Below are 21,634 nucleotides of genomic sequence, written 5' to 3'. Positions count from 1 at the left end.
TTGGCATACAGTCGGAGTATGAGCTGACTGGGTGATAGGATACTTTTTATACCGATTAAATAACCCCGGGATGAAACAGGAATCTTGATATCCGGGTGGAAACAAACGTCTAGTAGACTTAAATGATAAAAATATCAAAGGAAAAAATTTATCATTATGACAACTATAATACAACATTATGACAGCTACAATTTTGTCATTGATTCCAAAGTATCAAAATTGACTGGAAATTATCTTGTAACTTACCTATAATATAAAAAAATCTCATATATGATTGTCACCACTTACTTCCACAACGACAAATCCAATCTTGTTACAATCTTGATAATGTATGTGACATTTGGTCGAAATTACAACAATTTCTTGTCTTTTATTAATTCATTAAAGTGAGGATAAAGTTTGAGGAAGGAGGATGTGAAAAAAAGGTTTTAATTAGACTTTTAACATATAAGATATACTTCCTAATTCAATAAAACATCATTTTCTACTGTTTTACACCATGAAGAAAAGAATTAAAATAGTTTTATACATGTTGTTTTAATTTTAAACATAAATAATGTAAATAACTGTATTATGTATAGGAAAACAACATTTATTGCCCCCATTTCTTTAAGTGTATCGCACGTAAATTATAAAACAATAAACTCTTAAGTATCATGCTGTTTCTGAAATATATTAGATTATTATCATTTAGTCCATATTTTCGTCTCATGAATTAATTCTTACTACTTATTGCATCAGTATTTATATAACTTGACCATTGATAAGGAACGAGCAATGAATCGACTTAATTATTCAATTAGATAGAAATGAGTGAATGACATTGTTTTTATTTTTATATTTACTCTGATGTTTAAGAAAAAATGGGCAGGAACTGAAATAAAAATATGTATCATTTATTTGATTTTGAGTTTTTTTTTAAGATTTAATGGCCAAGCCATACATTACGACACCTTTAAGCCAAGTATAAAATTGAGAAAGGTATATAATAAAGAGTTGCTAATTGTTAGACGGGATTCTACTGCTACGACTAATTGCGAACAGAAATTGTAGCGCTAATGAATAAACATCCCCGACAAGGAGGGGCGGCCCTGAGCGTGTCGCTACCAGGGTAAACCTTGTGAACCCTCAGTTCACCCACGCGTCCGTGCAAAGATATAGTAGCCCTTCAGGCTAACATCGAGATTCACTAATCCTCATCATACATTGTTCGATTGCATTAAATCCCTCGTATTTAATTAAAATATAAAATAACGAATCATTTAATAATCGAAATGTAAATACAAATATCCGTCATAAACCAATCTCTTAAATTTAGAAAAGATCCCCTTATCAATTTACTTAGTTCAAATGATATTACGTAGATGATGTAAGTCTTTGCGTACTTTAGTTGAAAAATAATAATTGCTACGAACAATAAACATATCATGGACAAACGCTTAATCTCATCGCTTCAAATTGCGTTGCTCGTCAAGAATTGGGTTTAAAACTTTAAATAAACACTGTTTTGTTCCTCTTACGATAACAATATGTCGTCATCAGTGAGAAAAATACTCGCGCCGATGGAAAGTTTATTCTCAAGATAATACATTAATGTGTACTTAACACTACCCATTAGTCACCGCCGTAAATTAACTGTACAATAAATTGACTATTTATTGTCATTATAATGTTTATAAGATACGTCGCATCAAATCAGTATATTGATTTTATTTATATCCTACCTATTTATATAGGGAACTGACATGGCTCGGCAAACGACTAAGCTGAAGTTTTTATATCAAGATACTATCATCAAAGTGAGGTATGAAAATACGTTACCAACGAATCTCAGATCTACCGAATACATACACAAAATTTCTTAAATATGGGTCTAAAATTTCCAGGGAATTTAGTAAATCAAACTGTTACACGATAATTGTATATATAGATATGTATATAGTAGTGACCCGGCTCGGAAGTCATATATATTCAACGGTGAAAGATTTGTTAAATTGGTCCTGAAGTTTCAAACAATCAACGTTTTAATACTGGTATGGAATAAGTAGGAAGTTCTATGCTTGCAAATTGGAATTAACTTTATATGACAATATCCCAAAACTATCATATATTGTTTATTTTCTGACGATACGTTACTGAGTGCTGTATCATTCAAACTTCATTTTGAATCAGGAAATAAGTCATATGTGGCCCTGACACCTTGGACTGTTGGACAATCCTATAAAAACATGAGCTTTACAGAGTCTGATTAATATTTTGATTTATTTATTAAGTTGATATAGATGAGTATGATTTATTATACGCAATAGTTCGTAAAACTTTTTGCTGCGAAATATCGCATTATTTATAATATTTATTGCTTTAATATGGATATTATGCATATTGCACTGGTAACATGGATGGAAAGATTTTTGAAATTTATATTACCAATAGATTGAATGCATGTAAAAAGTAGTTAATTTACTTAGTAATTAATTGCGAGCATACTGTCTTTAGTGAGTTAAGCTATTAATGGACTTTAATGCTCAAACAAACAGGGATAGATTATTATTTTCCTATTCTGGAAAAATTATTTTATAATCACTGCTCTCGCCTAATTTTTTGTACCAACATATTAATTAAAACTGTTTTTTGTTATAAAATTCTACGGTATTCTTATGTACAAAACTTACTACGTCACAAAATTACAACACAAGAAAAAAGGTATATAAATATAACAAAATTTGCTGTCATAAACAAAAGCATTACAAGGAAGTGGACATATCATGATTCACTGTAAACCACACTCATTATCCAAGCGTCTATCACGAAAATCGCATGATAGATAAGTAATTCAATCAGTCAAAAACAGTATGCTGATATCCTGAAGAAGGAGTGTTCCGTATGTTATCGGTCCATTAACGCACGTGGTATCAAATCAGAGATAGCACGCTGAGCTGCAGGGAAGCACCTTGATAAGAAAAAACAAGTGAACACGAGTTTTATGAGAACGAAATATACTAGCCAAATAAACAGTCAGTATCTTCGAATCAAGTCTTAAATATTCCTAGCTAGGCTCTATAAATAAGTAAATAGAGAATTATCATGTAACACATGATGTAAAATAAATAATATATAGTCTACTTATAATACCATCGTAACAATTACTAACTTACAAGACGTATTTTTCATTAATAACCTACAAACTTTCACAGATTTTAATGTTCAAAATTCTAAAAAAGAAGCAATACTATATAATATGATTGAAACATTATAAATCTATATAAAGTAATATACAAACAACTAATATTGTATGCAACAATCTCATTTATATTAGAACTTGTCCCACTTTTAATAGAATAATTTAAAAATATAAAATATGGACGATTGTAGACTTTAATATTATTCTGGAAAAAGTAGGACAAATTTTAATGTTAATAAGATCAAGCTACGTTAATTTTGATTTAAGTTATATCTTTTTATATATATCGGGGAAACAGGTGGCCCTTTTTTTTCCTCAACCTTCCCAATCCGTTACTTTATTCCGTCTTCAATTCTTCTTTTCCCTTATCACTTAAAAGACAACGCATTCAGAGGCTAAAGAACGTTGAATGTTGACTTTTCTTTCCATATCTTCGTGATAGCAAGTTTAATTCGTTATTTCTTAATTAATATAACTGATTACGCGTGCAAACAAACCAACAGACCTCAGCTTTATATTGTAAGTATAGATAAATTAAAAAAGCAATTGTGTTCCAAGCAAAACATGCAAGTTTCGGAATCTGAGCGCCAATAAAAAACATCCATAGTTCTGTTGCTTTCCTCTACATCAGTAGAATCGATAAACGAATCATCGTTATTATGTAAATTATGGCTAAGTGCATACAAAGAGATGTTTAGTATTTCACCTTGCAAACGTACGTCACTTATCTAGTCGGTACTCCTCCTCGTGCCGGCCATGTGACTGATATCTGCCGCCGGCCGCGTACACTTTGGCAACCGTTATCAAATTATTAGGTACTGATATATAGAATACAACGTCACTGTATGGAATTTCGAGAAAATTTGTATTGACGTCCAAAGAATTAGTAGATTGATTTAGCTTCTGTATTTGCATCAAAGAATTCGCAATTTTATTTGAATGTAACAGTCTTTTAATTGGTTTGGACTCACTTTGAACTTTGAACATTTATTCAATCTATCACACTAATCAAGATCAGTATAGAATAATTTCATGTTTGTCTTATAATCTGAATTTTTATCGCGAAAACTAATCATTTTCCTTTTCTATACACTGCATAAGAGCAAGTGATACAATTCAGTACTGTTATCATAAAAGCATGATTTTTAACATGAATTTTTTGAGTCTAAAGTTCGTCACAATCAAAGTTATTTGAAAGATAACTGCGAATATGTTATTCGAATGATGTATGAAGATTTATATCTACAAAAAATATATAATTTCGGCTTCCAATAGACGAGATAAATACAAAACATCATAAAAACTCATATGGACGATCCATTGACGTAGGTACAAAACTACGTAATAATATTATTGTGTAGGTATTTGCCCATCTAAAAAAATTAGGTAAACAATTTGGTAATAATAATATGAGTAAATCTGTAGAGTTCGTTTGTTCACGCTAATCTCTAGAACTATTGGGCTGATTTCAATAATTGTTTTACCGTTGGATATGTACGTGATACTTGAGTGATACACAATATTACCTCGGGCGGAGACCGAAGTTATATATCTAATAATTAATTAATGTTAAATTGTTAGTCTTATAAGAGTGAAGGTATATTTATCAACTGTTGACGTATGATATCCATGCTTTCTTCACCCAACATTATATGTACTGCTACATCACATATGATTCTTTTCTCCTACCTATTTCGCATTATAAGATAAAGGATAATTTACAAAATAACGTCACAAAATTATATGATAACATACATCCACGATTACACGACATGTAACGGTAACATTCATCATAATATATAAATAGATGTATAAATTACTTTTTTTGTTTATTTCAGATTACTAAAAAAGCATAAAACGTTTATTTAATTGCAACAATTACGCTTAACTTGAATGACTCAAACTCGAGTGAGTCAAATTAATAAATAAGAACGAATAAAAAACAAACGTTTAATGCCCTTTCCCTTACGACATACTTATTAAATTGACCCCGGGCAAGTCTTGATGATTGTGTGAATTGTATTGACGCAAAATATTATTTGTCCGTTTTTTATTTATGTTCTAAAATTAGATGGAAATACGCATTTCGTTCTCATTAATAGTCTCCGGCACGTAGTCATGACTTTTTTATTTAGTCATTGCTTGTTTATCCTTAATACCTACGTGAATTGACTTTTGGAATAACATAAATGCATATAGTAGGTGCGGCGTGTTACCCGCTAAAATTGATACTCATTGTCGTTACAGCATCACTTTAGAAATTGCATCATACGTACTGTTTATATTTTTAGTTAAATCAATTTGAAAAGCAAATAGTAGAAGCAATATATTTTTGTGTTTAATTGAATAAATGATTACATTACGGAAATCCCTATAAAAACGACTAAAATTTTCATTTCCATTATTGATACCTAAATACATACACAACAACAACACGTTCACATTCTTAATTTTGAAAAGCTCGCGTAATCAATAAAAATGTTTCACTAAACATAAGTCTGTATATCAAATACGCCACGAAAAAACAATAAAAATTTTGAGATACAGAGATGCGTTACATTCTCCTAATCTCTTTTTCAGTTATTATGAAGAAACATTTAGTGTATGCTGTCATTGACAAGAATACTTGAAACATGTACATGTACAGGATAAAGAAAAAGAAATTTTTGGGAGAAAATGCTTAAATTTCCATATAATCACATGGTATAAAATGTTACGCATTATTATAAAACAATAATGATGCGTATAATAGACGCGTTATTCTATTTTTAATTTTATTTATCTATATTAATCATAACGTTTTATTACGTAATTTGTAACTGAAATTGTTGTCATGCCGCCTTTTAACCTCATATCAACGGAATATTTGCAATTTTTCATTATCAGTTGTGTTTAACAATTAATGAAGTTAAAAAGAGCCGGACAATTAAATCAGTTGCCAGGCCAAAAAAAATGATCAGCGTAATATCAAATGATGTAGTTATTTATTAGGGAAGCAATAAATAATGATTATCGTCTATAATAAAATTAAGAAATCAAAACAAAATTCAAAAAAAAAAAATATTATTTTTATGTAGGGCGTATGCTACCGGTATATGCTTATAGGACTATAATGATATTAATATACTTTCTGTACACTAACTTTTTTCATAAAAATAAATACCAACTTATAGATATACAGTATGCGTACGTAAAGAAAATATATCTAGTGATCCTAATGATATAATAATATAAACACATAGAATAATAAGATTAACTCATAATTTTTTTGTATTCTAACCGATCCATGATGAGGCTATAAATCGGTAATATCGGTTAATATGTGGTATTTTGTATGTGGTAGTCGAGCATGCTTCAGCACTAATTGGGCCAGTTCGCACCGGGGAAGTACCACACCCCCACAAAAGACCGGCGTGAAATAGCATTCTGCTGTTTTTCATTCGGTGAGTGGGGGAGCCGTAGGCCCATATCCTTTTCCTTGCCCTTCCCAGTACTTTCCTTTATTCCTCTCGCCAATCCTTTCTTAATCCCTTCCCAATTTAATGTCGGGAATCCATTTGTAAAGGCGTAAGGTCTGCAAAGAACCTACCGCCTCTCCAAATGTTCATGGGTGGTGGTAGCGCTTACCATCAGGCGTATAGGGAATATTTCCATCGGCGAGAAATTAGTAGAGTGCACCTACTGGTGCTTGCAAACATTTATTCCGTGTTCATTTGGCAAGTCTCAAAACAAATACCATTAACACATTATCATCATGCAGGTATATTTATAAGACCTATGTTCTTTAACATATAGAACCTAAATACCTTGTGTGGGACAAGTAAAATTAAACTAAATTTATTCAATAACAGATATTGGATAGGTACAACTGTATGGTGTAATTATGGTAAACGCGGATCAATATGTAAAACATTACTTGTATTTGTTTACTTATGTGCGTTCTAGATTAGTCCTTCAATAGCTATAACCAGTGCACTTGATTAAATTCCACTCAAAACGAATTGAAACGTTTCTACTGCGCTTCAAACATCAATAGAGTCATCATCGTTAATTCATGCAAATGGCAGAGGCACTGTGATGCGTGTTTCGAGTGTGTAAATACTCTAATTTTCCTCCAACAATATGGCTTGTTTAATATCGCTTCGCTTTGTCGTAATTTCAAAATTTATTTCATACTAGCTGCGCCCTGCGGTTTCACCTGCGTAAGTCTGTATCCCGTAGGAATATCGGGATAAAAAATTGCCTATACGTTATTCCAGTTGTCCAGCTGTCGACGTACTAAATTTCATTGCAATCGGTTCAGTAATTTTGGCGTGAAAGAGCAACAAATTCACACACATCCTTACAAACTTTCGCATTTATAATATTAGTAGGATAGTAGGATTATTGCCTTGACTCAGAACTCATAATAGCTGACGAAACAGTGGTTAGGTATAATAAGGCAAAATTAATACGTCATAGAAAGTGCGTATTAGTACTAGTATAGTATTATGTTATCTGTGGCATTAGTAAGGAACATAAAGGGAAATAAGGTGACCGCCGACGAATTATAATAAGCTCCCGTGGTCTCTTCACTAAAACGGCTCGTTGGAACACAGTTGGTTTTTGGTCGATTAGAATCCGTCATAATCCACGGCTCCTTTCCCGGCGGCCATAGGTTTCTATGCAAAATTTCCACATTAAAAAGGGTAACTAAGGTAAGCCAGGTAAGCCAATGGTAATATCGAATATCTATGTATTTTGTAATTTAATTTCATAGGTTCGTTTGAACGAAATGCCATGAACAATAGAAAAAGCTGATAAGAAGCTGATTTCTTACAAAGCATGTGTTAAATTAAAACAATCGCAATTTCCCCGTCATTCAAAAATTCCCTATACTAAAGCACCTTACATGTATTGTGTAATATTTACATTTCATGAGTAGGGTTTTATATATTACCTATATTGAAGCTCACATGATAGCATATTCGTTGTGTCTTTTTGTACTTATCTAATTACTAACAATTCATTACCATTATAATTGTATATGTAAAAACTTGTATATCTAAATAGAGTTGCAAAACCAGCTATCAACCAATTTTTAAATGTATCCCAAATTTGTAAATTTTCTACAAAGGTACACCAATAATTTGTTCCACGATGGATCAACCAATTCAACCTCATTCGCGTAATATGTATGTAAGCGTTTTAATTGGAGCGATGAAAACTTTTTCTAGTAACAATCTTGTATCGTTAACAATCCAGCAACGCCTCTAATTGCGAACGTTCCAAACATAAAGAAGTGTACACTTTGTGCAGAAGCTAATGAGTGTAGCTCGCCATTGTGGCTGCACCATTACGAGCCTTGTTTGTGGTGGAATCTTCCCACATTATAATGATAACCCGCTTTATCAAACGGCGCCCACACGAGACTATCTCTAACTATTTTTAACGAGTGTATTATTGATGCATGCTATCTTAGAACACGTGCCGACGCTGACTTTTCTCTTATCGCTTAGGAATTCTCCGCTGTGCAACTTATAAATATTTATGCAATAGACAAAACATTATGTAAATCAACAACGTGCGTCATCAAGGTAATTACTTCTCTTTATGAATATGTTTACTGGCTTGTTAAATGTGACTTATAAATTACTATAATAATACACCGGGATTCATCGCATGTTCCCTTTACGAATAATGGATAAGGTTGTGTTGAAAGCATATAACTTGCAAAATTCATAGATATTTAACGAAAAAATCATAAACTAACGTCCGAATAATGTATATGCCTGTGAAAAATAACTTAGCATATCAACAATAAACTGGTTGCGCCTTGCATTATATTTTAGGCATGATATGATAAGTGAAAAAAAATAATATATTTTAGTGTAGCAATAAAGATTTTCAATTTATTTTTATTAAAAAATAATAATACATTCTCAATGAATGTTACGCACAACAAAAAATATAATCGTACTTATAAGCGCGAAAGAAGTTGAAGTAAGTATGGGTGGATGGATGATTGTATAGATGTTTGTTGGTGCAGAGGACTATAGTCTGGATTAGCACATAGGCTACTGTATACTCGGGTATTACGAGAGTAATGCCGTGGGTTACTGCAAGTATACCTACAAATGATTTAAAATTTCATGCAGGCGTACTAGTATTATAAAGCTAAAGAGTTTGATAGAACGCGCTGATCTCTGATTGGTTTGAATAAAAAGAAAATCATATGTTTGTAAATCCATTGACCGAGGAAATCAATAGGCTTTATGAAATTACGCTTTTACTATTATCTCCAATAGGAGCAACAGAGAAAATATTCCAATCATATTTTGACAACAGACGAAGTTGTGCGGTGTAGCTGATTTTAATATAAGGTACTTTCTAACTAAAAAAGGTTTTATTTTACACATAATATACTAAAGATATCACTTAAAGTTATTAAATAATTATAAGTGTGAAAGAACATACCGAATGTTTTTTTTGCCCATAATAGGAAAATACGATAGAAAGACTTAAAAAGTGAAATATAAATTCAAAATTGCGTTTATAGGGTTTTATATAAAATTTATCTTACGGCCGCCGTTCTAAGTATTATTATAACAATATCTTATTTATAACAATTTAAACATTTTAAAATTGCATAATAGCATATGTTTTGATTTATATTGTTTATTTCTTATGTATTAAAGAGACTTTATAAATAGTACTTCATAGAAAAACTATATTTGATACTGAGCAGTTTTATCACAGTCCAATCCACACAATCATTTAACTAGATCGTTTAAGCAGTTTAGTCTAGCGGGAGACAACAGGCGAGAGGTGGGAGACACAAGCCCGAGTTATACATACGCTATGTTGTTAGCAGCTCGGGACACTATTAAGGAGCTGCATCGCTGATATTTCAATGTCATTTTCATAATTACTTTTTATTTGCTATTGAATTGTGACAACCAACGATATTCGGATTTTGCGATTTTTTCTATGAGATTAAAGACTTTTTAGTTACTCTTTATACTGTGATAATACATATAATAGTAGTATTCAAAGTTGTGCCTATACCATATTTCTGGCTACTACATGTTACATATTACTATTCACCATTTTTTCAATAAAAACCAACAAAACATACAAACAGTTAAATGCATCTCTTAAATTTTTAAGATACTTTTTACCCATCAACCACACATCGGAGAACAAAAATAAAACAACAAATACAAATCGTCAATTTATTAATACATTACAAAACCTTATATCTGGCTTTATTAATCATATGGTGCGAAGATGTCTGTAGTTTCAACAGCTCTTCCTTAATGAGGCGCGTTATTTCCGACTTGGCTTTAGCTACGGCAAGTTCTTGGGAACTTTCTATGGCGAGGTAGAGTTTTCTTTCGCCTTCTGGTGGTGTCTTACCCGGAGGCACGTAGGTCCCTCGCACTGTTATTCCCGCCTCTGAATACTCGCTTATAAGTGCTAGCGCCTCCTGAAAAAATTAAAATAAATTCAAAAAAACGTTACATATTGTTTTTACTACATAACCAGGAACGATTTTAATTGTATTAACAACGAAAGTGCTTTATTTTTCCTAACGTGAAAACATTGCATTTTGAATAGATTTGGGATTTCTGGGCATTACGATCCAAGGTCTATTGTCCACTTGTACATAAACTATTCATATTGTTTGATTTTCACCTAAATATACCCAAACACCGACTCGTTATAACCTACACTAGCGAAAACACGAAAAAGAAAAGTATTATAACCCCAAACCAGAACCCCAACTAAAATCCAAATCTTGCGCACCAATTACCTCTTCCTCAAAATTAATGACAGTAATAACATCTGCGCCTATTTATTAACTTAACACAAAAGTAAATAAAGGCACCGATAATTGCCAACTTTAGGAGCATCTTGACCGTTTAGCGCAAACTCAATTTACTAACTGAAATGCAACGCAACATTGCAATATAAGAGGTGACCCTCAGCGATATCTAGGAAATAGGTTTATGGACACCGCTTCGAGTAAATAAATCTTACGTAAAGGGTTATAAGTCAGTGATATGGTTGGAAAATATCTATTCGTTGGACCATAATTTGTATTTGAGTCATTGTTAAGGCATATTTATTTATTGCGATATAATTGAATGTTCTTATTGATTCCATTGTTTATGGCGATGTCGTTACATAAATTATAAATAATCATAATTTTTATTAAAAAAAAATATTAAATTAAACAACTTATCGACACTTTAAAATCTTAGACTGTAGACGATTTTCAGAAATTCATTTCCATATCCATCCAATTCATTTTCATCCTTTTAAGATTAATTTAACATAAATTACACAGCTATAACGTATTATTGATTTATTCAATAACCTTGCTCCCGATAACACTACAATAAAAACTAGGAACGCAATTATAACAAGTTCAGCATTTGACATGCACAATAAACATGCGATACGATGAAAACAAAGTTTTCCTACAGATGGGTTTAAAATCGAGCATTATTTCCTTGTATGTTCAACCGACTTCAAAATAAAGGCGGATCCATTCCACTGTATTTTATTTGTGTTTGTTAATTGATAACTTGCAACTGGATGAACTGATTTGGATAGTATTAATAAGTTTTGACGTGAATTATAATTCCAAAAAGCGATTGCATTCCTTCACTTTCATATTTAATCACAAGTCAATGACTTTTAATAATTAGTTACAAAACTACGTAATACAAATAAATCTCTATTTACTTTTACGTTTCATATTTACTCGGACTTGAATGATAGCGTTAACTTTAATATGAATCTCAACTTTCCAAGAAATGTCATAAGCTCTTTAATACATTTCAACTTGAACAATAACTATTTTTGTACACATCAATTTAAATCTGTACCCATACACTTTGAATTGCACTTTGACCTTACCAATAAAATTTAAAAAACAACGACAATATTTTAATTAGTCAAAATGCATATTTCAATATTATTTTTTATTCTGATTATGAACTTCTAACTTTATCTTTGATTTCAAGTTTCACTCTCAACTTTGACTTTGACTTTCAACTTTGACATTGACTTTCAACTTTGACATTTGACTTTGACTTTGACCCACCTTGCTCGTAACCCGCCAGCGCGCCTGCTGCGGGAAGTCGTTGATCTCCAGCTCGGTCTCATACTTCCGGAACACCTCCTCAGCCGGCTCCGCGTTCGCCTCGTCGCGCGGCTGGTAGTTGAGCCGCGTGTTCAGCTTGGCCGCGAGCTGCTCCGCCACGGTTTTGGCCTGGGTATGAAATGGATATAGATAAATACCTTTACTTGGTACCGGAACAAATATAATAGTAAAAAATATTATGATACAGTTCGTTCAAGCTATTATTGAATGACGCCCCTTTGGCATGTTTCATTAAATGTTAGCTTCTCACATGAGTTGTTACATAAGTAATTTAAAAAATTTTTTTTGTCATTATTAATGTAGGAATTTTATTATTGGGATTAAGTCATGTTAAACTATTTCATCATAATTTGAACAAAACATAGAAATGCAATGTTTTAATTTGAAAAATAGTCAAGTTCTGTTCTTTTCCTTGATATTGGTACACTGGCAAAATTGGTACTAAAGCATCAGAAAGTGTATAATTGTGTGCGTAAGTTATGTTTTGTGAGCATGTGAGTATCTGGGCATCTGTATGTGTGTGTAAGTATGCGTGTGGTTGTGCGTACGTACGTGTGCATGCGTACGTGTGCGAGCGAACACGTGCGTAGGTACATGTGCATGCGTGCGTGTGCGTGTGTGCGCATGCGTGCACTCACCGTAATGAGCGTGTGCGTGGAGGGCGAGCCCTTGAGGATCGCCTCGGCGGCCTGCTGCGTGGCGCCCTTGTGCTCGACGCCGAGCCCCTTGGCGAGGTTGATGCGCGAGGCGAGGCGGCGCGCCAGCTCCAGCTTGCCGTCCGCGCCGCCCGCCGCCGCGCCCGCGCCCGCGCCCCCGCCGGCGCCCCCGCCCGCCGCCGCGCCCGCCGCGCCCGGCTGCCGTGCGTGCAAATTGTCACATTTTATCAAAACTCTATATTGTACACTATACAATGCAGAATAAAGAAATGTAAATGGATATAAGAGTACAACATATGGTTATATCGCTAAAGCCGCTGTTTTATCTTCTAGACAATTTGGTCAAGAAGACACGGTGTATATTAAAATCGTGATAAATTCTTTTCTATACTTTAGAAATGATTCATTCATAAAAACATTTCAATGCTATTGAACTAAAAATTAAACAACACTCCAATCGAAATCACCTTAATTTCCTTAACAATTTTCTTAGCAGCGAGCATAGTCTCGATCTGCTGGTCGAGGTCGCCCTCCACGTCCTCGTCGTCCGAGTCCTGCAGCCCGAGCGCCGCCTTCTGGTACTTCTTGCGCTCCGACGCCGCTTGCGCCTCCGACTCGTCGAACTTGAAACCTGATAATCATGACGATGTGATCAGGGTAAGTTTTCCATGTTTGATCTGATGCAATTATATAATAAAATATTGCCGTGTGAAGTGTGACATGTGACGTGTAACGTGTGAAACGCGACGTGTGAAGTGTGACGTGGCGCACCCTTCCCGCTGAAGCCGCCGCCGGAGTGCACGCGCTTGCCGTCCTTCTCCTGCGCGTCCTTGTAGCGCTCCCACAGCGCGCGCAGGTCGGGCGGCGCGGCGGCGCCGGCCAGCTCGAGCGCGCGCACCACGTCGCCCGCGTAGCGGCCCTGCTCCGGCGTCAGGAACGTCCACGCGTACCCCTTGTTGCCCGCGCGCCCCGTGCGCCCGCACCTGCATTCGTACTTCATTATATTTCAATGACGAAAGATATCATTGTTTGTCTGTTTGTTTGCTTTTTACCAATGGAAAGCTACAATACCTGTGACTGTTACAGACTGTAATATGTATACTATATTACTAGGCTATGTTTATTTTCGTTCTGACCACGGGTCGTCCCGGGCGTACCGGTATAAATGGTTAGTTATAGAATATGTGTAATATTATAAAGCTTGTTTCTTAACCTGGAAATAGGCGCTAATCTCAGAAACTGGAGGTTCGATTTACGTATCGCATTAATAATATAAAACTGAAGAGTTTTTTTTTTGTTTGTTTAAGCGAGCTAACCTCAAAAACTATTCGACCTCTTACAAAAATTCTGCACCCAAATGGAACCTTCCAGAAAAAAGCTCCTCACCGATGCACATAGTCCTCGTAGTGGTTGGGGCAGTCGTAGTTGACGACGAGCACGAGCTGCTTGACGTCCAGCCCCCTGGCGGCCACGCTGGTGGCCACCAGCAGCTTCACCTTGCCCGACTTGAAGTCCACGATCGTCGAGTCCCTGTCGAATTGATCAATACCTGTAACAGATCGCCGGTAATATATTATGTCACTTTCGGCTGGGGGTCACCGCTTCGTCTTATTTTTTTTTTTTATTTAATGCGAAGAAAATGTTAATTCAGGAACATTTTCTTCATATTTTTGGGAAATGTTTAAAGATAATGATTTGGCTAAAAAATCTGCGCATAAATATAATCGAATGTTTTATATTTCAACAATTTATTGAAAAATTAATAAGTAAATAGTAGCAAAGATAATCAGAAGTAGTAGACAAGGAAAATATAAAAACAAAATACATTTTAAATACACTTATTGGCAATTAACAAAAATTATATATATTTAGTCTATGTAAAAAGGTTATAGCATATATATTTCTCTCCGTAGTAAAAGCCACAGATGAATGCTGAAAAAAAATATTTGCTATTTAGTAACTTTGAATGTATTTTCTTGTGTTTGATTTTACGCGAGTTTTATACATTTAGAAATTAAAGACTCTTTAACGGAGAGTCTCCCCGTGACCACGCTGTAAAGTGTTCGAAGCGTCGGGTTAATAATATAATGAATATATCGCGTTTAAAATCCGTTAAAAAGTCTTCAATTTCTAAACTTTGAATGTATTACTACTTATGAAATTAATTAAGTTGTAACGACTATGAAATTAATTTAATAAATTTAATAATTTACAATTATTCTTTTCTCACACCACAAAACACATAATAAATACCTCTTAAGTCTTTCAAATCAATAACTTGTTTTATATATGTAATTTCATGAAATTTAAATAACACGGTTAATTTTTCTAGCACATAATATCACTATGCACATTTAAAAAATTTATATTATTCTAATATTTACAATGAATGAATTATAAAAAAATATATTAGCGAGGTAATAAAAAATTGATTTTAAGCCTCTGTTACGCTCATGAGCATAGACAATGGAGAATATTTATTTCAAAGACAATATACAAATTCATAGACAACATAACCAAATAACATACCTCCATGCAAGCTCATACAAGAATACGAGGCTTTCATTAGGTCTTTCAACAGGCTATCCGCATTCTCCTGTTTGTCCACAAACACAATAATGCTGCCCATGTGACTGTATAGACCCAGTAATTCTAGAAGCTTAAAGAATTTCGCGTCTTCTTCCAAAATAGCAACATGCTGTTCCACCTCTTTGCACACTATACTGCGTCCGCCAACCTAGGAAATCAATCAAGTAATTAATAAGTAAACAATGAATGGAATGAAATAATTTAATAATACGAATAAATTTTCTAACCAAGGTTTTACAGGCATTTTAAATACATTTCATATACAAAGGAAATTTAGTGGCCTGTGTTGCTGCAACTCGTAAGAAACTGTACAATATATAGAGTCATGATACTTTTAATAATAAGCTTTAATTTTGCACAAAAATGAGTTTTAATTATTTTTATTATCTGTATATCGTGCGAGCGCTGTTACGGGCTGAAACTAGTATGCGTATACATACTTGTACTTCGATAGGTTTCTGCAATATCCTACGAGCAAGCGCCTCCATTTGCCGCGGGAACGTCGCGCTGAACATCACCGTCTGCCTGTCCGGACGGATGTTGTCAATTATTTTCATCACCTGATTTATGAAAAATACTCATTATTACTTATTATTCATTACATAAAAGAAATCAAATAATAAGAAGAAAGATTTCACTTCTGTAGTCTATGGCAGGTATTAATGTTCATACTCTGTGGCTGCAATAATAATTTTTTATAAAGAAATCCGACCGTGCATGGGGCGGATGTACCACAATTATATGTATACCAAATTTGGGAAATGGGCACAAATGAATACAATTTCCTACCTCTCTACCTTTGCGAATGGTATTCTGCTACACTGCCTCCTTTTAAGCGGAAAGATATGAGGAAAGGATTGACGACAGGAAATTAGAAATGGAAAGGGAAGGACGAGGAGAAGGCCTCCGGCTCCCCCACTCACCGTACGAAAATACTGTGTTTGGGACATGCCATTATTTCACGTCAGTTTTCTGTGGGTGCACTTCCCCGGTGAGAGCTGGCTCACTGCGTGCCGAAACGTGCTCGACTCTCAAATTTAAAAAGCTACTAAAACACAATAATACCTGAGGCTCAAAGCCCATATCGAACATCCTGTCCGCCTCGTCGAGTACCACATAGGTAACCCGGCGCAGGTTGGTCACGCGGCCCGAGTTGGCCGCCAGCATGTCTATCATACGACCCGGCGTGCACACTATTATTTCCGCACCGCGCTTTAGTTCCGCTATCTGTGTGTTGAGTGAGAAAATATGTTCAATGTTATGTATGGAAATAATAAATATAATAAATTTTTGAATATGTTAAAATAAGAACAAAACATTATAAAAAAAATTGAAATATGTTTATATTACAAGTAGTTATTCAAATGATAAAATTTTAATTTATCTCGTTGAAAGAACAAATTTCTTATATGAATAAAGAAACAAATTATTGTATTGTAAATGATTTAGTAACAAGGCAATATTGATTTAACTAAGTAAAAACGTCTGTGTCGTTTCTAAGTGTTTAGTGTAAATTTTTTCTGAGTACACTAATATTTCTAAACTTTTAATAAAAATGAACATACCTGTTCAGATATCCCCGTCCCTCCATATACACAAACTACCCGCAAACCTAAAGATTTCGCAAACTTCCTAATATCCTTCCCAATTTGCATGCACAGTTCTCGAGTGGGTGTCATGATGAGGGATATTGGTCCATCCGTATCTTCCAGTGGAGGCTGATCTAAAACGTGCCGGAACATTGGTAGTATGAACGCCAATGTCTTTCCGGAACCTGTTTTCGCTATGCCAATTAAATCTCTGAAAAAAATGGAGGTTTTAATACCTTCTTCCTACAAAAAGGTAAATCATGACTAAAAATAGTACATCGTTCTTTTTTTGTGGTGAATTTCGATGTTATCCTAAAAGGGGTGACATCTTAGCACGGACGCGTGATGCATTTTCTCAATCCACAACATCCCTTAGATTGAAATGACCTCAATTAAGCAAACCTTTATCATTTAAGCATAACCAGTTAACAATTACAATATTACTAGCATTCCAAAGGCACCTTTGCACACATAGTCAAGGGAAAAATAAATAGTTCCATGTTTATCCCCGCATAGTTCCCGTTTCCCCGTAAGCAACCAAACAAACTATGTATGATACAAATTAACTCTTCAACTCTATACGTATCTTTTCATTGTATAGATTACTATGAAATTTCTCACCTCCCTGACATAATAGCTGGTATAGCTTGCGCTTGAATCGGAGTAGGCTTCTCAAATCCTAGTTTCTTTAATATGTCCAACTCCTTTTTACTGATGCCACAATGTGCCCAAGTTCTAATTGGTTTTGGGCAACCTTTGCCCTTTACCCTAATGCCTTCGAGTTCTGTCCTATATGCTTCTACTTCTTCGGGAGTCATTCTTGCTAATTCATTAATCTGTAATTAATTATTAATTACTACATCACTTCATTTTCATATTTTCGCAAGTATATACGTAAGGTCTGGAATTAAACAAACGGCTAGGAATGCAAAACATAATAGCACACAGATATTTGGTCTGATTCTTTAAAAATTATTTCATTCTCAAGCAAGAAAAACAGTTTGATGATATAATTATATAAATGAAAAAGTATTTTAAATAAATAACTTACTTCAGTATAAAAAGCTTTTCTAAACGGCATGTACTGTAGACTGGAGTGGTCAACTTTAGCCAATTCCTTGCGTTGTTTCGACGCGAGGTTAGCGGCCGCGTCCTTTATATCTTCGGTTTCCTCCTCCGAAGAATATTCTAGACCGTCTTGATTCTGTTCTATTAACTCCCCTGTGGAAATAAAGAATATATTATTAGAGTTTAATTATTACTTTTTCAAAGTAAGAGAATATAAAAAATTGTATTCAATAAAAAATCTTTTATTCCGTAATAAATACATTGATTGAACACAAATCAGACCCGACACTCCTGAACTAGGAATAAAGCTATGCTAGAATCAATATGATTGTATGTAATTACAATTAAAAAAAATCACAGTAATAATTAACCTTTATTCTTCTGCTCAGAAACTTGCTTCTTAGCTGTTCCCGTTAATATCACGACACTGGAGTCTGATGAGGGCAGGTTAATGACGCCTCGAGCCTGATCTATTTGGTTGACTTTACGTACTTCCTGCAAAGACATGTTATATTTTTAGTCCCATAACATTAAAATGCTATATAAATGAAAACACCTGACCTTTCTGCCACCCATTATCCCACCTAGTGAGTAAACAAATTTCTTTCATTTTATTGAGAAGTTCTAACGAAATTGTAACTCATTGTAATAAATATCAATAATGATTAATTAGTTGCCATTAAAACACAGTGGATAAAAAAAACATTATCAATGAACATTAATCATTCTTTAATTGACTTAATTTTATTCTATTATCATCATCTTTAAATTAAGTTTAAAATAGTGAACTTGCCTGTTGCACTTCCTGCATGTAAGCATCAAGTGGATCAATTTCATCTTCTTCTTTCTTCTCTTCTGCAATCTGCTTCTCTTTTGCCTCCTTATCTTCATCACCTAAATCAATGTTTAGAATTAAGAATACATTTTACCATTCAGTTTAAAAGCTGAATATGCGAAAGGTCTACATCTTTCAATATAAAAAAAAGCTGTTCATTAATCTCACTAAAACTCGAGAACAGCTGGGCAATTCATGGACTGATTTTTGTTTTGAAATGTGTATATGTATGATAGTCCCAAGAAGGTTTAAACAGTAAGACACATAAAAATTAATAAAGGCGTTGTACAAAAATCCGGGTCCTCTAGTCTCAAATAAAAAAAATAATTTTCTATTGTTTTATTGTAACTATATTTTAAATTATCTCTACTTTTAAAAACAAATTACAAGAACATTTGAATAGATCTTAACAATTCAATGTTGCAATTACCAAATACATATTTAAGTAATAACCAATATACCTTCATCGCCGGAATCATCTTCCAATGACCATTTCTTTACAGACGGTGTTTGGATATTGGTAACCAAACTACCCTTCTGCACCTCCTTCTTGGCGGTCTCCAGTTCCTTCCGCTTCCTCTCGGCGCGCCATCGTTCAATACGGTCGCGACGTTTTTGCATTTCAGCCTCAAGGCGATTTTGTTCCTCTTCCTATAAAAGGAAATGTCTCAAAATATTGTGACACTTAGTAATAAGTACGTAGTTTAGAATTTATGAAAATATTTTAAAAAATCGAAACACAACATACATACATATATGCGCATAGCATATATGTATATAATATGTTGTATATGCATATATGTATATAATAGTTGTGAATAACATAGACTACTTATTACTGCAATGAAACATGATTCCTATGAATTTGGTTAGATTTAGCAGCTGAAGCCACATAAGAAGAGCTAGTTTTTAAATATTTCAGTAACTGCTAGTTCTGAAATTATGCGCGGAAAGTGGCACTGTGTAACAAGGTGAATATGCAAGGAGTTTATTATGTATGTGTGTTAATTAATTTTTTAAAGTAACACCAATTATTGATATTACCTTATCAGCAGATCCAATATCATAATCGGCCTCTGTTTTAACTGACTTTTCTTTAGATTTGCCACTCTCAGTGTCTTTATCTCTGTCTTGTGATTTCTTCCGAGACTTACTACTTGAGCCATTGCTCTTTTCATCCCTCTTGTCCCTGAAAATGTAATGATAATTAGATATTAAAAAATAAAAATTTTGGAATCACCATTGTGTTATGACCATTTGACCATGACCATTAACTAGTACATTAAAGCTGTGGTGGTGGTTTTATAATTAGATACAAACACTATTTATGGCTAATATATGGATAATACTAGCTGCACCCCGCGGTTTCACCCACATAATTCCGTATCCCATAGGAATATCGGGATAAAAAATTGCCTATATGTTATTCTAGTTGTCCAGCTGTCTACGTACCAAATTCTTTGCAATCAGCTAAGTACTTTTTGAGTGAAAGAGCAGCAAACACACATACATCCTTACAAACTTTCGCATTTATAATATATAGTAGGATAGTAGGAAGTAGGATAGGATATGGCAAATGAGTGTTAAGTTAAAAAGCCTTGTAGGTGTATTTCATTAAGAGCCACTATTATAACATACTTGAAAATTTATTGGATATCTCAAATTAATACATTCTATAATATAAGTAAATTTTATCCAAAGTTGCGAACAAATTATTGGTAAGGGATCTTTCATAATATCGCTTTACTTTTCCTTGATATGGCAATATGAAGTGAGGTTATGTGAAAAAAAATTGTTTTACTTTAGTTAAGATTCTAATTTATGAATACTATACCTTTTTCTATCTCTGTCTCTTTCTCTATCCCTATCTCTACTTCGGTCTCTTTTAGATTCTCTTTCCCTGCTACGACTACGCTTTCTTTTAGAGCTTTTGGATGTTCTATCCCTGCTTCGTGACCTAGATCGCCTCCTTTTTCGATCTGGAGTAAGCGAACGGCTGTGGGACCTACGCCGATCGCGATCCCTGTCTCGGTCCCGACTAAAAAATAACAATTTGAAACGTTAAACAAATTATCACAACATTAAAACATTATAGAGTAGGTACGTCAACACTCACCCGCTTCGAACCATTATAGTGTTTATGTGTTACAAAATTTACAGTTTGGACATTTCAATTCAATTAATTATTCACAACAATCATTACTTATCTTTAATTTATTTGAAACACCACTTTTGAAAACTATTGAACTTTAAATTAAGGTACAAGTGCAAAATGCTCTATTTGACAGAATATGACAGCATCACAGTTATTAGACAGCATCAAGTATGGACTATGGTTCAAAAACACACAACAAGTGTTACTACCTTACCTAAAAAGGGCTAGAAAGGTCAAAAAATTCATAAAAGCAAGTAATCACGAATAACGCAGTCGCGAATACCACCAAAAACATTAAAACATGCGAGTTTTTATGGTTATATTACGTACCACGTTGATATCACAGATCACTAGTATATTTATTTAGAAATATTTACTATGTCATAGTCATCATCATACTACGTACC

At 33.9% G+C, this 21,634-nt stretch overlaps 1 protein-coding gene across 1 annotated transcript; it reads right to left on the bottom strand.

Moving 5' to 3' along the window:
- Positions 1-10,381: 10,381 nt before the first annotated feature.
- LOC119840052 (probable ATP-dependent RNA helicase DDX46) lies at positions 10,382-21,395 on the bottom strand. The gene is made up of 18 exons (XM_038366550.1): positions 21,189-21,395; positions 20,907-21,110; positions 20,117-20,261; positions 19,534-19,723; positions 19,031-19,131; positions 18,609-18,732; positions 18,221-18,390; positions 17,791-18,005; positions 17,146-17,380; positions 16,646-16,807; positions 16,021-16,140; positions 15,521-15,728; positions 14,378-14,540; positions 13,763-13,974; positions 13,459-13,622; positions 12,974-13,189; positions 12,276-12,443; positions 10,382-10,649 (listed from the first exon to the last, which is right to left on the bottom strand). The coding sequence occupies exons 1-18, from the start codon at positions 21,200-21,202 to the stop codon at positions 10,407-10,409; spliced, it is 3,054 nt and encodes a 1,017-aa protein (XP_038222478.1). The 5' UTR covers positions 21,203-21,395; the 3' UTR covers positions 10,382-10,406.
- Between the last annotated feature and the right edge of the window lie 239 nt (positions 21,396-21,634).

This window comes from Zerene cesonia, chromosome 5 (genome assembly GCF_012273895.1).
Source record: "Zerene cesonia ecotype Mississippi chromosome 5, Zerene_cesonia_1.1, whole genome shotgun sequence".
Lineage (NCBI taxonomy): Eukaryota > Metazoa > Arthropoda > Insecta > Lepidoptera > Pieridae > Zerene > Zerene cesonia.
This window is presented reverse-complemented; position numbering and strand designations above follow the sequence as displayed.